Source organism: Gopherus evgoodei, unplaced genomic scaffold, assembly GCF_007399415.2.
Source record: "Gopherus evgoodei ecotype Sinaloan lineage unplaced genomic scaffold, rGopEvg1_v1.p scaffold_91_arrow_ctg1, whole genome shotgun sequence".
In the NCBI taxonomy this organism is placed as follows: domain Eukaryota; kingdom Metazoa; phylum Chordata; order Testudines; family Testudinidae; genus Gopherus; species Gopherus evgoodei.
The window spans coordinates 1-10,384 of record NW_022060112.1 but is presented as its reverse complement, the minus strand read 5'-3'; the positions used below and the strand labels follow the sequence as shown (position 1 = coordinate 10,384).

At 62.3% G+C, this 10,384-nt stretch overlaps 3 protein-coding genes across 6 annotated transcripts; 2 read left to right on the top strand and 1 right to left on the bottom strand.

The window, feature by feature from the left end:
- Window positions 1–198: 198 nt before the first annotated feature.
- PQBP1 (polyglutamine binding protein 1) lies at window positions 199–2,509 on the bottom strand. The gene is made up of 7 exons (XM_030548234.1): window positions 2,428–2,509; window positions 1,875–1,956; window positions 1,400–1,511; window positions 1,163–1,272; window positions 888–998; window positions 574–634; window positions 199–396 (listed from the first exon to the last, which is right to left on the bottom strand). Exons 2-7 carry the CDS (start codon window positions 1,939–1,941, stop codon window positions 240–242), a joined length of 618 nt encoding a protein of 205 aa, XP_030404094.1. The 5' UTR covers window positions 1,942–1,956; window positions 2,428–2,509; the 3' UTR covers window positions 199–239.
- Window positions 2,510–2,972: 463 nt separating this feature from the next.
- Window positions 2,973–6,180, top strand: TIMM17B (translocase of inner mitochondrial membrane 17B). The gene is made up of 6 exons (XM_030548239.1): window positions 2,973–3,063; window positions 4,051–4,150; window positions 4,385–4,448; window positions 4,539–4,667; window positions 4,760–4,870; window positions 5,202–6,180. Exons 1-6 carry the CDS (start codon window positions 3,038–3,040, stop codon window positions 5,288–5,290), a joined length of 519 nt encoding a protein of 172 aa, XP_030404099.1. The 5' UTR covers window positions 2,973–3,037; the 3' UTR covers window positions 5,291–6,180.
- On the top strand, window positions 5,331–10,318 carry CDK20 (cyclin dependent kinase 20). Of its 4 annotated transcripts, none has more exons than XM_030548238.1 (5): window positions 5,331–5,421; window positions 8,457–8,558; window positions 8,774–8,887; window positions 9,774–9,962; window positions 10,080–10,318. In XM_030548238.1, exons 2-5 carry the CDS (start codon window positions 8,484–8,486, stop codon window positions 10,206–10,208), a joined length of 507 nt encoding a protein of 168 aa, XP_030404098.1. In that variant the 5' UTR covers window positions 5,331–5,421; window positions 8,457–8,483; the 3' UTR covers window positions 10,209–10,318. The 4 variants fall into 4 exon arrangements, with proteins under 4 accessions (XP_030404098.1, XP_030404097.1, XP_030404095.1 ...); XM_030548237.1 differs by lacking the exon at window positions 5,331–5,421 and adding an exon at window positions 6,080–6,166; XM_030548235.1 differs by lacking the exon at window positions 5,331–5,421 and adding an exon at window positions 7,691–7,866.
- Window positions 10,319–10,384: the final 66 nt, after the last annotated feature.

Below are 10,384 nucleotides of genomic sequence, written 5' to 3'. Positions count from 1 at the left end.
CCTGCCCAGCAACATCCAGCCCCGCTCCCTGCAGTCCCCTGCCCAGTGCCCCCTGCCAGGGAGAGCACCCCCTGCCCATCAACATCCAGCCCCGCTCCCTGCAGTCCCATGCCCAGTGCCCCCTGCCAGGGAGAGCACCCCCTGCCCAGCAACACCCAGCCCCCCATGCAGGCTGGGCACACACAGGTCGGTCCCAGCTGCATCTCTCCAGGTTTATTACAAAGATGGTGGGAGAGGGGTCAGTCCTGCTGCTTGGCGCGGGAGGCCTCGGCGTTGGCCCGCAGCACGGCCCCGGGGCTGGGGTAGGGGCGCTGCTGGAACAGGGGCCCGGCCGCGGTCGTGTCGGCCCCCGTCTTCGCCTCGTTGCGCTTCGGCAGCCCGGTCGACCACGTGCCCCTGCGGGGGGGGGCAGGCAATGTCAGCGCCACAGCCCTCTGGGTAGGCCCCACCCACTGTGACTGGCTCCTCCCCCACCTAGACCCCACTGCACCAAACTCCTCCCCCTGTAACCCCTCCCCTGCTCTGTCACCCAGCCCCCCCTCAGCCTGGGGGGAAGGGGCAGCAGGATCTCACCGTGGGGCATCGGAGTAGGCACTGGGGTCCATGGGGTCTAGCTCCTCATCCTTGTGGCTGCCTGGGGAGGGAGAGACCCTGCTCAGTTGAGTGCTCCCCCAAAGGCCCCCCCCCCCAAGTCCAGCTACACCCCCTTCCCCTCCCCGCTCATCCCTCTTTGCCCCCCATGTCTCTGCTCCCCACAGCCACCCTGCCCTGGGCTCAGCCCCACCAGCTCCAGGATGCCGTTGGACCTTCATCCTCCTCCCCCACCCCACTGGCTCGGATCCAGTGACACCGCCCCCCATCTGTGCCTCTCCCCCCCCCACACGCACTTTTCTTGCTCTTGGGATATGGCGCCAGCTCTTCCCGGCGATGGTAACGCCGCTCCTTCACCTCCTCGCGCTCCGGCTTCTCGTAGGGGCGCTCCGGCTTCTCGTCAGCCTCTGGGGGAGACAGACAGCTCCTGAGGGAACCCCGGCATCCGGGCCCCTCCACTCTGCCCCAGTCTAAGCCACTCAACCCCATGCCCTACCCAGAGCTGGGACAGAAGGCCAAGAGTCCTGAATCCCAGCCCCCTCCCCAACTAACCCCATTTCCCTCCCATTACCTAGGCTGTTTTTCAACTTCTTCGCGGCTTTGGTGATGATGGAGTTGGGGTCGTTAGGAGAGAGCCAGGAGACCAGGTCGTTCTCCATGTTCCAGTAATAGGGGAGACCGCTGGAGGGCAGGGGAAGACACAGAGTTGATTCACCTGCCATTATAGCACGCTGAGATGCAGCCACCTCTGGGGTGGGGTAGCTGGGAACAGCCGCACATTACGCCGCACAGGAGCGCTCTCTCTTACCAGATGGGGTCGAACACTTTATACCAGCTGGGCGGTAAATTCTCAATTCTGGTGGCTTCGTAATCCACGTGGTCGTCATCGTAATCTTCCGCGATGACCTCCTCCTCGGGCTCTAAGGACAGCGTGGGTCAGAGAACTGACTGTACAGAACCGTACCCCATAGTGCCCCCCAGGGGAGAGCACCCCCCAGCACCTGGCCCCCTGGGGGAGAGTGCCCCCCCCGGGACCAGCCCCCAGGGGAGAGTGCTCTCCTGCCTGGCCTGGCCCCCCAGCACCCAGCCCCCCCCAGGGGAGAGCACCCCCCACCCTGCCCTACCCCCCAGCGCCCGGCCCCCTGGGGGAGAGTGCCCCCCACCTGGCCCCCCAGCGCCCGGCCCTCCGGGGGAGAGCGCCCCATAGCATCCCCCCACCTGGCCCCCAGGGGAAAGCGCCCCCCGCCCCAGGGGGCCCCCCAGGCCCGGTGTCTCGCACGCACCCGGCTCCACGTGCTTGAGGAGGCCTCTCTTGGCCAGGCGGGACTGAAGCGCCACCGGCAGCGGCATCAGGAGCGGCGGAACCTGGGGGAGGGGGAGCGTCAGTCGGGGGGATCCAGGGCCCGGGGTCCCCCCTGGCCCCTCCCCCCTGGGGCCCCGGGCTCCCCCCGCCTCGACCCCGCCCCCCTGGGGTCCCCATAGCCCCTCCCCCCCGGGCTCCCCCCGCCTCGGCCCCCCATGGCCCCTCCCCCCTGGGCCCCCGGGCTCCCCCCGCCTCGGCCCCTCCCCCCCGGGGCCCCCGCCTCGGCCCCCCATGGCCCCTCCCCCCTGGGGCCCCGGGCTCCCCCCGCCTCGACCCCTCCCCCCCGGGCTCCCCCCGCCTCGGCCCCCCATGGCCCCTCCCCCCCGGGCTCCCCCCGCCTCGGCCCCGCCCCCCCTGGGGTCCCCATAGCCCCCCCCCCGGGCTCCCCCCGCCTCGGCCCCCCATAGCCCCTCCCCCCCGGGCTCCCCCCGCCTCGGCCCCCCCATGGCCCCTCCCCCCGGGGTCTCCCCCACCAGTCTCCGTCCGGCCCCTCCGATCTCCGGGCTGCACCCAGACCCCAGCCACGCACGTGACGCACTCGAGCCAATCAGCGCCCTCCCCTGCCCCTCTCGCTCAGCTGATGCCGCAGGCAACTTGCCCCCGCCCCCGTGCCCATGTGACGGGATCCGGCCAATGGGAGGGAGGTAGGCGGGGCTGTCCCGTCTTACTTTTTCCGGCTGACCAATCGAAAGACAGAGCAGGGGGCTCCGCTCCCAAAAACAACCAATCAGAGTGAAGACCTCAAAATCACGTGAGACCCACGAGCCGGTGAGAGCGGTGACACAAGTCACGTGCTCTAAGACGAGCCAATAGGGAGGCTGAATCTCTTCCCTACGTGCTCAGAGCCGGAAATGAAGGGGCTCCCCCGCCACGTGACTCCAACTGACCAATCAGAGCGGAGAGACACCCGGCGCCTTTATGTGACGTTCAGGCAATAAACACACGTGATCACAGCTGCCCAGTAAGAGGCCGCGGGGCTCCCCCGTTTCGTAAGAGGCGGGGCAAGGGGGCGGAGCGTCTCGTCTCGTCTCGTCTCGTCTCACCTCACTCAGTCACGTGACCGCGCGGTCGCTGTTTGGAGCCATGGAGGAATATGCTCGGGAGCCCTGGTGAGTGGCCGCGGCGCGTCTCCCCCCGCGGGGCGCTTGGTACCGCCCGGCGGGCGAGCCCATGGGGAGGGGAATTGGTCTCTTTCTCCCCCCCCCCGGCAGGGGCCTGTGAGCCGGTCCTCGTCTGGGCGGCTCCACGGGGCGCGGGAGGCGCTCGGAGCTGTACACCCCTCTTCTTGGTCACTTGGTATGTCCCTGCTCTTTGGTGTCTGTGGCCGGGCGAGTTCATTGGGGGAGAAATGGGGGGCGCAGATTCCTCCCCCTCGTCCTCTCATAGGCTCTAAGGGCTGGGAGATACCAAGGCAGGGAGGGTTGGGAGATAGTGTGTTTGTACCACGTGGAATTCCTGGGGGGGGCAGGATGAGTGAGGTGGGGGAGGGGTTGTTGTTGTAGGGTCTCTCCTCGCTGGGGGAGGGGCAGGATGCATGAGGCTGGGAGGGGTTGTTGTAGGGTCTCTCCTCGCTGGGGGCAGGGCAGGGGAGGGGCAGGATGCGTGAGGCTGGGAGGGGTTGTTGTTGTAGGGTCTCTCCTCGCTGGGGGAGGGGCAGGATGCGTGAGGCTGGGAGGGATTGTTGTTGTAGGGTCTCTCCTCGCTGGGGGAGGGGCAGGATGCGTGAGGCTGGGAGGGATTGTTGTTGTAGGGTCTCTCCTCGCTGGGGGAGGGGCAGGATGCATGAGGCTGGGAGGGGTTGTTGTTGTAGGGTCTCTCCTCGCTGGGGGCAGGGCGGGGGAGGGGCAGGATGCATGCAGCTGGGAGGGGTTGTTGTTGTAGGGTTGGCTGGGGTGTGGTGGGGTTATAGTAGGGCTTGGCTTGCTGCTGGTCCCTGGGTGGGGGAGTTATTTGCCGTAGGGTCGGTCGCGCCCAAGGGGTTAGCAGGGATCTGTTGTGGTAGGGTTCCCACCCTCGGCTTGTTGTAGGGTTGCTTCTGGGTTTGTTTACTATAGGGTCTCCCAGCCTGGCTAACCACCTCCCTTCTCCTCTGGCAGTCCATGGCGCATCGTGGATGACTGCGGCGGTGCCTTCACCATGGGGATGATCGGTGGGGGGGTTTTCCAGGCCGTCAAGGGCTTCCGGAACGCCCCCGTGGTGAGTCCAGCCCCTGACGCCACTCCGTCGCCAGCTGGATCCAGGTCCCGGATCCTGTTGGTCTCATTCCCATCTTCCTGATGGTGCTGGGCCATCCGGGCTGGGGTGGGTTGTGCGCCTGAGGGGTGGCTCCCTGCCGATCCCGATCACTACAGGGGAAAGGGGAGAAGAGGGGCCCAGTGGGGGCCATGTGGCGTCTCACCCCAACTCTTCCTCTGCTGCTCTTCTTCCTAGGGCGTCCGACACCGATTCAAAGGGAGCGTCAGTGCCATCCGCATCAGAGCGCCACAGATAGGAGGTGAGGGGGGGCTATGTAGTGTGTGGGGAGCATGGGCCCGGGAGGGAGGGGGCCAAGGTGTATCTAATCACTGCTCCCTCCTTTCCCCAGGTAGCTTTGCCGTCTGGGGGGGCCTTTTCTCCACCATTGACTGCGGCCTGGTGAAGATGAGGGGGAAGGAAGATCCCTGGAACTCTATCACTAGCGGGGCGCTCACGGGGGCTGTGCTCGCTTCCCGCAGTGAGTGTCCTGCGCAGCACCCCCTCCTGACCCCCCGCCTCCGGGCCCTGACTGGTGCCCCGTCTCTTTAATTCACCTCTTCTTCTCCCCAGGTGGTCCGTTAGCCATGGTTGGCTCAGCCATGATGGGAGGCATTTTACTGGCCTTGATAGAAGGAGTCGGGATCTTACTCACCAGATACACAGCCCAGCAATTCCAGAACTGTAAGCAGGGCCTGGGGCTGAGCTAGCAGGGGCTGCGGGTCGGGAGTGAGGGGCACCAGCAGAGATGGGGCGGGGGAGCCTGGGGCTGTGGGTTGAGAGTGAGGAGAGCTGGTGGGGAGGTGCAGGGCTGGACTAGCAGGGGGCTGTGGGTCGGGAATGATGAGCGCTGGATGGGGGGGCCCAGGGCTACCAGGGGGCTGTGAATCAGTTCAGCGCTGGTCAGGCTTTCCCTGTGTGGTGGTGTGGGGCTGTTCCACTGCTGCTCCGCCCAGAAGTAGCTGAATCTCTATCTTCTCACTAGTAATTTTCTCCTCCCCTTCTGCCCCCCCAGCTAACCCTTTTGGTGAAGACCCCAGTCAGCTGCCCCTGAAAGACAGCCCAGCGCCTCCAGGATACCCGGGCTACGGACAATATCAATGAAGCTGCTTTGTACTTGGGGGGGGGGGGGGAGCTGCAGCTAATAATTTGCCCCTCTCCCTTGCTGGCGCTCAGGATGTGATTCCAGTGATTCCAGCCGCTGGTCCTCCAGTTCTTGGATTCACGCTGAATAGGCCTGTTTCCCTCTGTGGAGGAGGGAGGGGTTTGCTGGGAGCCCCTCTAATTTGCATATTGGGGGGGCTGGGGACTATGGGGCAGGGGATTGCTCTGTATTTCCTGCTATGTGGGGGGAGCAGGCTCTGGGGATATTGGACTACAGGATAAATTGGGAGGGGGGGGAATTGGCATCTGCTCTCAGTGGGGACCCTTCTTTTTGGAGCTCACCTCCCATTCTGTTTGGGGGTGGCTCCATTTCCAGCTTGAAAATGGAGTTCAATACACCCCTGAAAGGGCATGAGGAAGCTGTATCACCCCTTTTAGCTGGGCTGAAATCTAGGGGGGCTGCAGGGTTGTAGATGATAGGGTGCTCCTAGCCCTATGCTGGTGGTGCCTATCCTTTTGCAGCACCCCAAAACTCGTTGTGATAGGGTGCCTTGTTGTTAGTGGCTTCCCCTGCTCAGGGGCTGGAGGGAGGCATCTCTTGGAATGAAGCCAGGTGGGGCCTCTTGAAATCAGTATGACATACAGCAGTGCACCCATGGATTGTGCTTCCCATCTTGCCTGGATGTGAGCCCAAAAAGGGGTGTGATCCCCACTTTCATAACCAGTGAATCCTGCTGTCCCCCCACTCCAGCTGGGAAACCCCACCTTGGTGTGTATCCCTAACCTGTCCCGATTAAGTTTTCAGCCCCCTGAAGTTCCCAGTTCTGAGCCCAATTTCACCTCTTCTAGTGTTTATATTTAAAGATGTTTTTAAAGGTGTGTGACTTGCAGCTGTGTCAGAGTGTTTAATGATCTGCCTGCCAGGGAGGGTGCTGTGATGCAGGGATGGGAGTAGGGTCTGGTGTGTGTAGCGAGGGACCTGGGGGCCAGGACTCCTGGGTTCTTTCCTGGCTCGGGGAGTGGGGTCTAGGGATTGTAGTGCAGGGTGGGGGATGCTGTCTGTCAATACTCTGGTTAAATGAACAGAATCCCCCTCTGTGGGAGCAGTACTGGGGACCTGCACCAGATGGCTGATCATTCCATCCAGCACAGAGGAGAGTCAGAGATTGGACCTCTCTGCTTCCAGCAGAGAGCTTCACGCCTGGAGCAAGAGAGATCCACTACCCACTCTCACAGACCTATGCAGGCTGTCCCTGCTTTTAAGTGTCAGACAAAACACTCCCTTGCAGAGAGAGGGAAACTGAGGCAGGGCAAGAGGTGTGGCTGGTGCAGAACTGAGGGCTGAGTCCTGGTAGTCTGACTTGCTGGCCCAGGGCTTAACCTGTGCTCCTGCCTTGTACTGTCTGTGCCCACCTATGCTCACTCCCACGGTCCCCCCTCAAATTAATCTCCACCCTTGCCTGTGCTTAATTAGCCTGAGACTCATTCCTGGGGGAATCTCCTGCTTGCTTAGCCCCTGGGGCTGATCCATCTCAAAATCCTAAGCAGCTGTGGGCAGCAGCCTATGGGGGGCGGGGGTAAATGGAGAGTTACAGACACCCCCAACCCTAGCAGCTGCAGTTTCGGCACCTCTGTCCCCACTCTTCTAAGAGATGGGCTTGGAACCCAGAAGTCCTGGCTCCCAGCCCCCACTCCCCTCCCAGAGCTGGGAGAGAACCCAGGAGTCCTGGCTCCCAGCCCCCCCTGCTCTAACCACCAGCCCCCACTCCCCTCCCAGAGCCGGGAGAGAACCCAGGAGTCCTGGCTCCCAGCCCTCCTGCTCTAACCACCAGCCCCCACTCCCCTCCCAGAGCCGGGAGAGAACCGAGGAGTCCTGGCTCCCAGCCCCCTCTACTCTAACCACCAGCCCCCACTCCCCTCCCAGAGCCGGGGAGAGAACCCAGGAGTCCTGGCTCCCAGCCCCCCTGCTCTAAACACCAGCCCCGAATCCCCTCCCAGAGCCGGGAGAGAACCCAGGAGTCCGGGCTCCCAGCCCCCCTGCTCTAACCCACCAGCCCCCACTCCCTTCCTGGAGCTGGGGAGAGAACCCAGGAGTCCTGGCTCCCAACCCCCCACTCTAACCCACCAGCCCCCACTCCCCTCCCAGAGCTGGGAGAGAACCCAGGAGTCCTGGCTCCCAGCCCCTCCCTGCTCTAACCACCAGCCCCCACTCCCCTCCCAGAGCTGGGAGAGAACCCAGGAGTCCTGGCTCCCAGCCCCCCCGCTCTAACCACCAGCCCCCACTCCCCTCCCAGAGCCAGGGAGAGAACCCAGGAGTCCTGGCTCCCAGCCCCCCCCCGCTCTAACCACCAGCCCCCACTCCCCTCCCAGAGCCAGGCAGAGAACCCAGGGGTCCAGGCTCCCAGCCCCCCTGCTCTAACCACCAGCCCCCGCTCCCCTCCCAGAGCCGGGGGGACTCAGGAGTCCTGGCCCCTGGCCCTTGTCATGTGACCAGGCCCATGCCGGCTTCGGGCAGTTCCGGGTGCGTTGCTAGGCAACTGGGCTCCGGTTGCCAGGGCGCCTGCCTGGCCTTCCAGGTACTGGGGATGTGGGGGGAGAGGGCGGCGCGGTGCACTGTGGGACGGGGCCCCCTCCCCCGCTGCTGGGGTGGCTCAGGATTGGGAGATAGTCTAGGAGGGAGCAGTGCATTGTGGGATGGTGCGCCGTAGGATAGGGCACCCGCCAGTATCCCACAATGCACTGTGGGTGCCCCAGAAATGGGGGGTGTAACTTGAGAGGAAGCAGTGCATTATGGGAAGGGAAAGGGACCCCCCCCAGTATCCCACAATGCATTGTGGGTGCCTTAGGATGCTGGGTGTAACTTGAGAGGAAGCAGTGCATTATGAGATAGGACACCCCGATATCCCACAATGCACTGTGGGTGCCTTAGAAATGGGGGTTTGTCCTGGGAGAGGCAGCAGTGCATTGTGGGATGGGGCTCCCCCAATAACCCACAGTGCATTGCAGGTGCCCTGCATTGGGGTTCCCTCAGTGTAAGGGGTGAGGAGCAGAGCATTATGGGACAGGCCATCTCCCCCCCACCCCTACTCCTGGTATACCACAATGCTGAGTGCCCCTTTTGGGGGTGGAGGATCACTAACAGGGTGTGAATTATTCTCTCCCACAGGTCCCAGTGCAAACCAGTCAGCCCAGCATGGATCAGTACAGCATCCTGGGCAGGATCGGGGAAGGCGCCCACGGCATTGTCTTCAAAGCCAAGAACGTAGAGGTGAGACTGTCCCCCCTCGATCTGATCCCCACAGCTAGGGCTGGGGGCCAGGCCGCCTGGGTTCTGTCCACGGCTGGGGCGGGGAGCAGGAGCCAGGGCGCCTGGGTTCTCTCCACGGCTTTGGGAGGGGAGTGGGGGCTGGTGGTTAGAGCAGGGGGGCTGCAGTGGGAGCTAGGACTCCTGGGTTTTATTCTCACTGCATCCGTGCTCCACAGACAGGGGAGACTGTGGCATTGAAAAAGGTCGCTCTGCGGAGACTGGAGGACGGGATCCCGAACCAGGCGCTGCGGGAGATCAAAGCGCTACAGGAGATTGAGGAGAATCAGCATGTGAGTGGTCAGCAAGGGAGCCAGGACTCCTGGCTTCTCTCTGTGGCTCTGGGAGGAGAGTGAGGTTTAGTGAGGTCCGGGCGAGGTGACCTCTTAGGGTCCCTTCTAGCCCTACAGCACTGGGGTCTGTGATGGCAAAGCCATAGTGTTGGGGGTCAGAAATAGAGACCCCAGGGTCTATTTCTCCACGTCCGCTTCCACTGCTTGGCCTGCAGCCACCCTATCCTCCTGTCTCTGCATTGCTGCCTTCTTTCTTTCTTTCGTTCTTGTTCCCTTGTTTTTTTTTTGTCTTTTCTCTGTTCTTTCTTTTCTTTTTCTCAGTTTTTTTTTGCCTTTCTGTCTTTTCGTTCATTCACTTCTAGAGCTGAGCAAAACAAAAACAGAGTGAAACTGCCAAAAACTGCAGTTTTCAGGAACCAAAACTTGAGCAAATTACACCCCAAAAAAAAACCCCAGAACACAGGGGGAGGAACCATCAAAAGGTTTTGTTGTGACCCAAATGAAATTTTGTGGGGTTTTTGTTTGTTTGTTTGTTTTGATGAGAATAACTGGAAAAATTCTGTTAGAAACTAACCATGTTTTTCCCCTGGATGGATGGATGGATCTTTTTCTTTTTTTCTTTCTTGTTGCTGATAGATACTTGGTAAGTTAAGTTGTCAAGAAAGCAGAAGACGTGAGCTATGGGTGGGTGTCCATCCGTCTATCTGGGAGATCTGGCTACGCAGGCCTGCTGAACTGGTTGGGGCAGCAGACACTGGGATTGGCGGGCCAATGGCTCGGACCGAAGGCAGGATACTGGGGTCGATGGGCTTGTGGCTGAGACCTGGCAGGGCCAGGACACCAAGCTGGCTGGGCTCACGGCTCTGCCCTGTCTCCCCTTTTGCAGGTGGTGAAGCTGAAGGCCGTGTTCCCCCACGGCGCAGGCTTCGTGCTGGTGTTCGAGTACATGCTGTCAGACCTGGCCGAGGTGATCCGCAATGCCCAGCAGCCCCTGACACAGGCCCAGGTGAAAGGCTACATGCTCATGCTGCTGCAGGGGGTGGCCTTCTGCCATGCCAATAACATCATGCACCGGGTCAGTCCAGCCCTCTTGCTCTAAGCAGTAGGCCCCGCTCACCTCCCAGAGCTGGGGAGAGAACCCAGGTGTCCAGACTCCCAGCCCCCGCTCATGTAACCCACTCATCGTTCCCAGCAGGATCTGAAACCAGCTAATTTACTCATCAGCTGTACAGGGCAGCTGAAGATTGCGGATTTCGGCCTCGCCAGGGTGTTCTCCAGTGACTCAGGCCGGCTCTACAGTCACCAGGTGGCCACCAGGTAAGTGGGAGTGGCCAGGCTCTGGGCTGGAAGCTTTGGCCACAGAACCCGGTCGCTCCACCGAGCCAGGGACCAGGAATTGGGCTCCTAGGTTCTCTCCCCAGCTCTGGTGGAGGAGAGGTCTGGTGGGTTAGAGTAGAGGGAGAGCCAGGACCCCTGGGTTCTCTCCTGGCTCGGGGG

Bases quoted from the DNA above. Each gene is read 5' to 3' on its own strand.
- PQBP1 (XM_030548234.1), bottom strand. From the start codon at position 1,941: ATGCCGCTGCCGGTGGCGCTTCAGTCCCGCCTGGCCAAGAGAGGCCTC. The intron at 1,512-1,874 runs GTGCGTGCGAGA...CGCTGTCCTTAG, and splicing joins CCTCAAGCACGTGGAGCCGG to AGCCCGAGGAGGAGGTCATC. The intron at 999-1,162 runs GTAATGGGAGGG...TGTCTCCCCCAG, and splicing joins GAAGTTGAAAAACAGCCTAG to AGGCTGACGAGAAGCCGGAG.
- TIMM17B (XM_030548239.1), top strand. From the start codon at position 3,038: ATGGAGGAATATGCTCGGGAGCCCTG. The intron at 4,151-4,384 runs GTGAGTCCAGCC...TCTTCTTCCTAG, and splicing joins GCTTCCGGAACGCCCCCGTG to GGCGTCCGACACCGATTCAA. The intron at 4,668-4,759 runs GTGAGTGTCCTG...TCTTCTCCCCAG, and splicing joins GGCTGTGCTCGCTTCCCGCA to GTGGTCCGTTAGCCATGGTT.
- CDK20 (XM_030548235.1), top strand. From the start codon at position 7,789: ATGCCGGCTTCGGGCAGTTCCGGGTGCGTTGCTAGGCAACTGGGCTCC. The intron at 7,867-8,456 runs GTACTGGGGATG...TCTCTCCCACAG, and splicing joins GCGCCTGCCTGGCCTTCCAG to GTCCCAGTGCAAACCAGTCA. The intron at 9,963-10,079 runs GTCAGTCCAGCC...CATCGTTCCCAG, and splicing joins CCAATAACATCATGCACCGG to CAGGATCTGAAACCAGCTAA.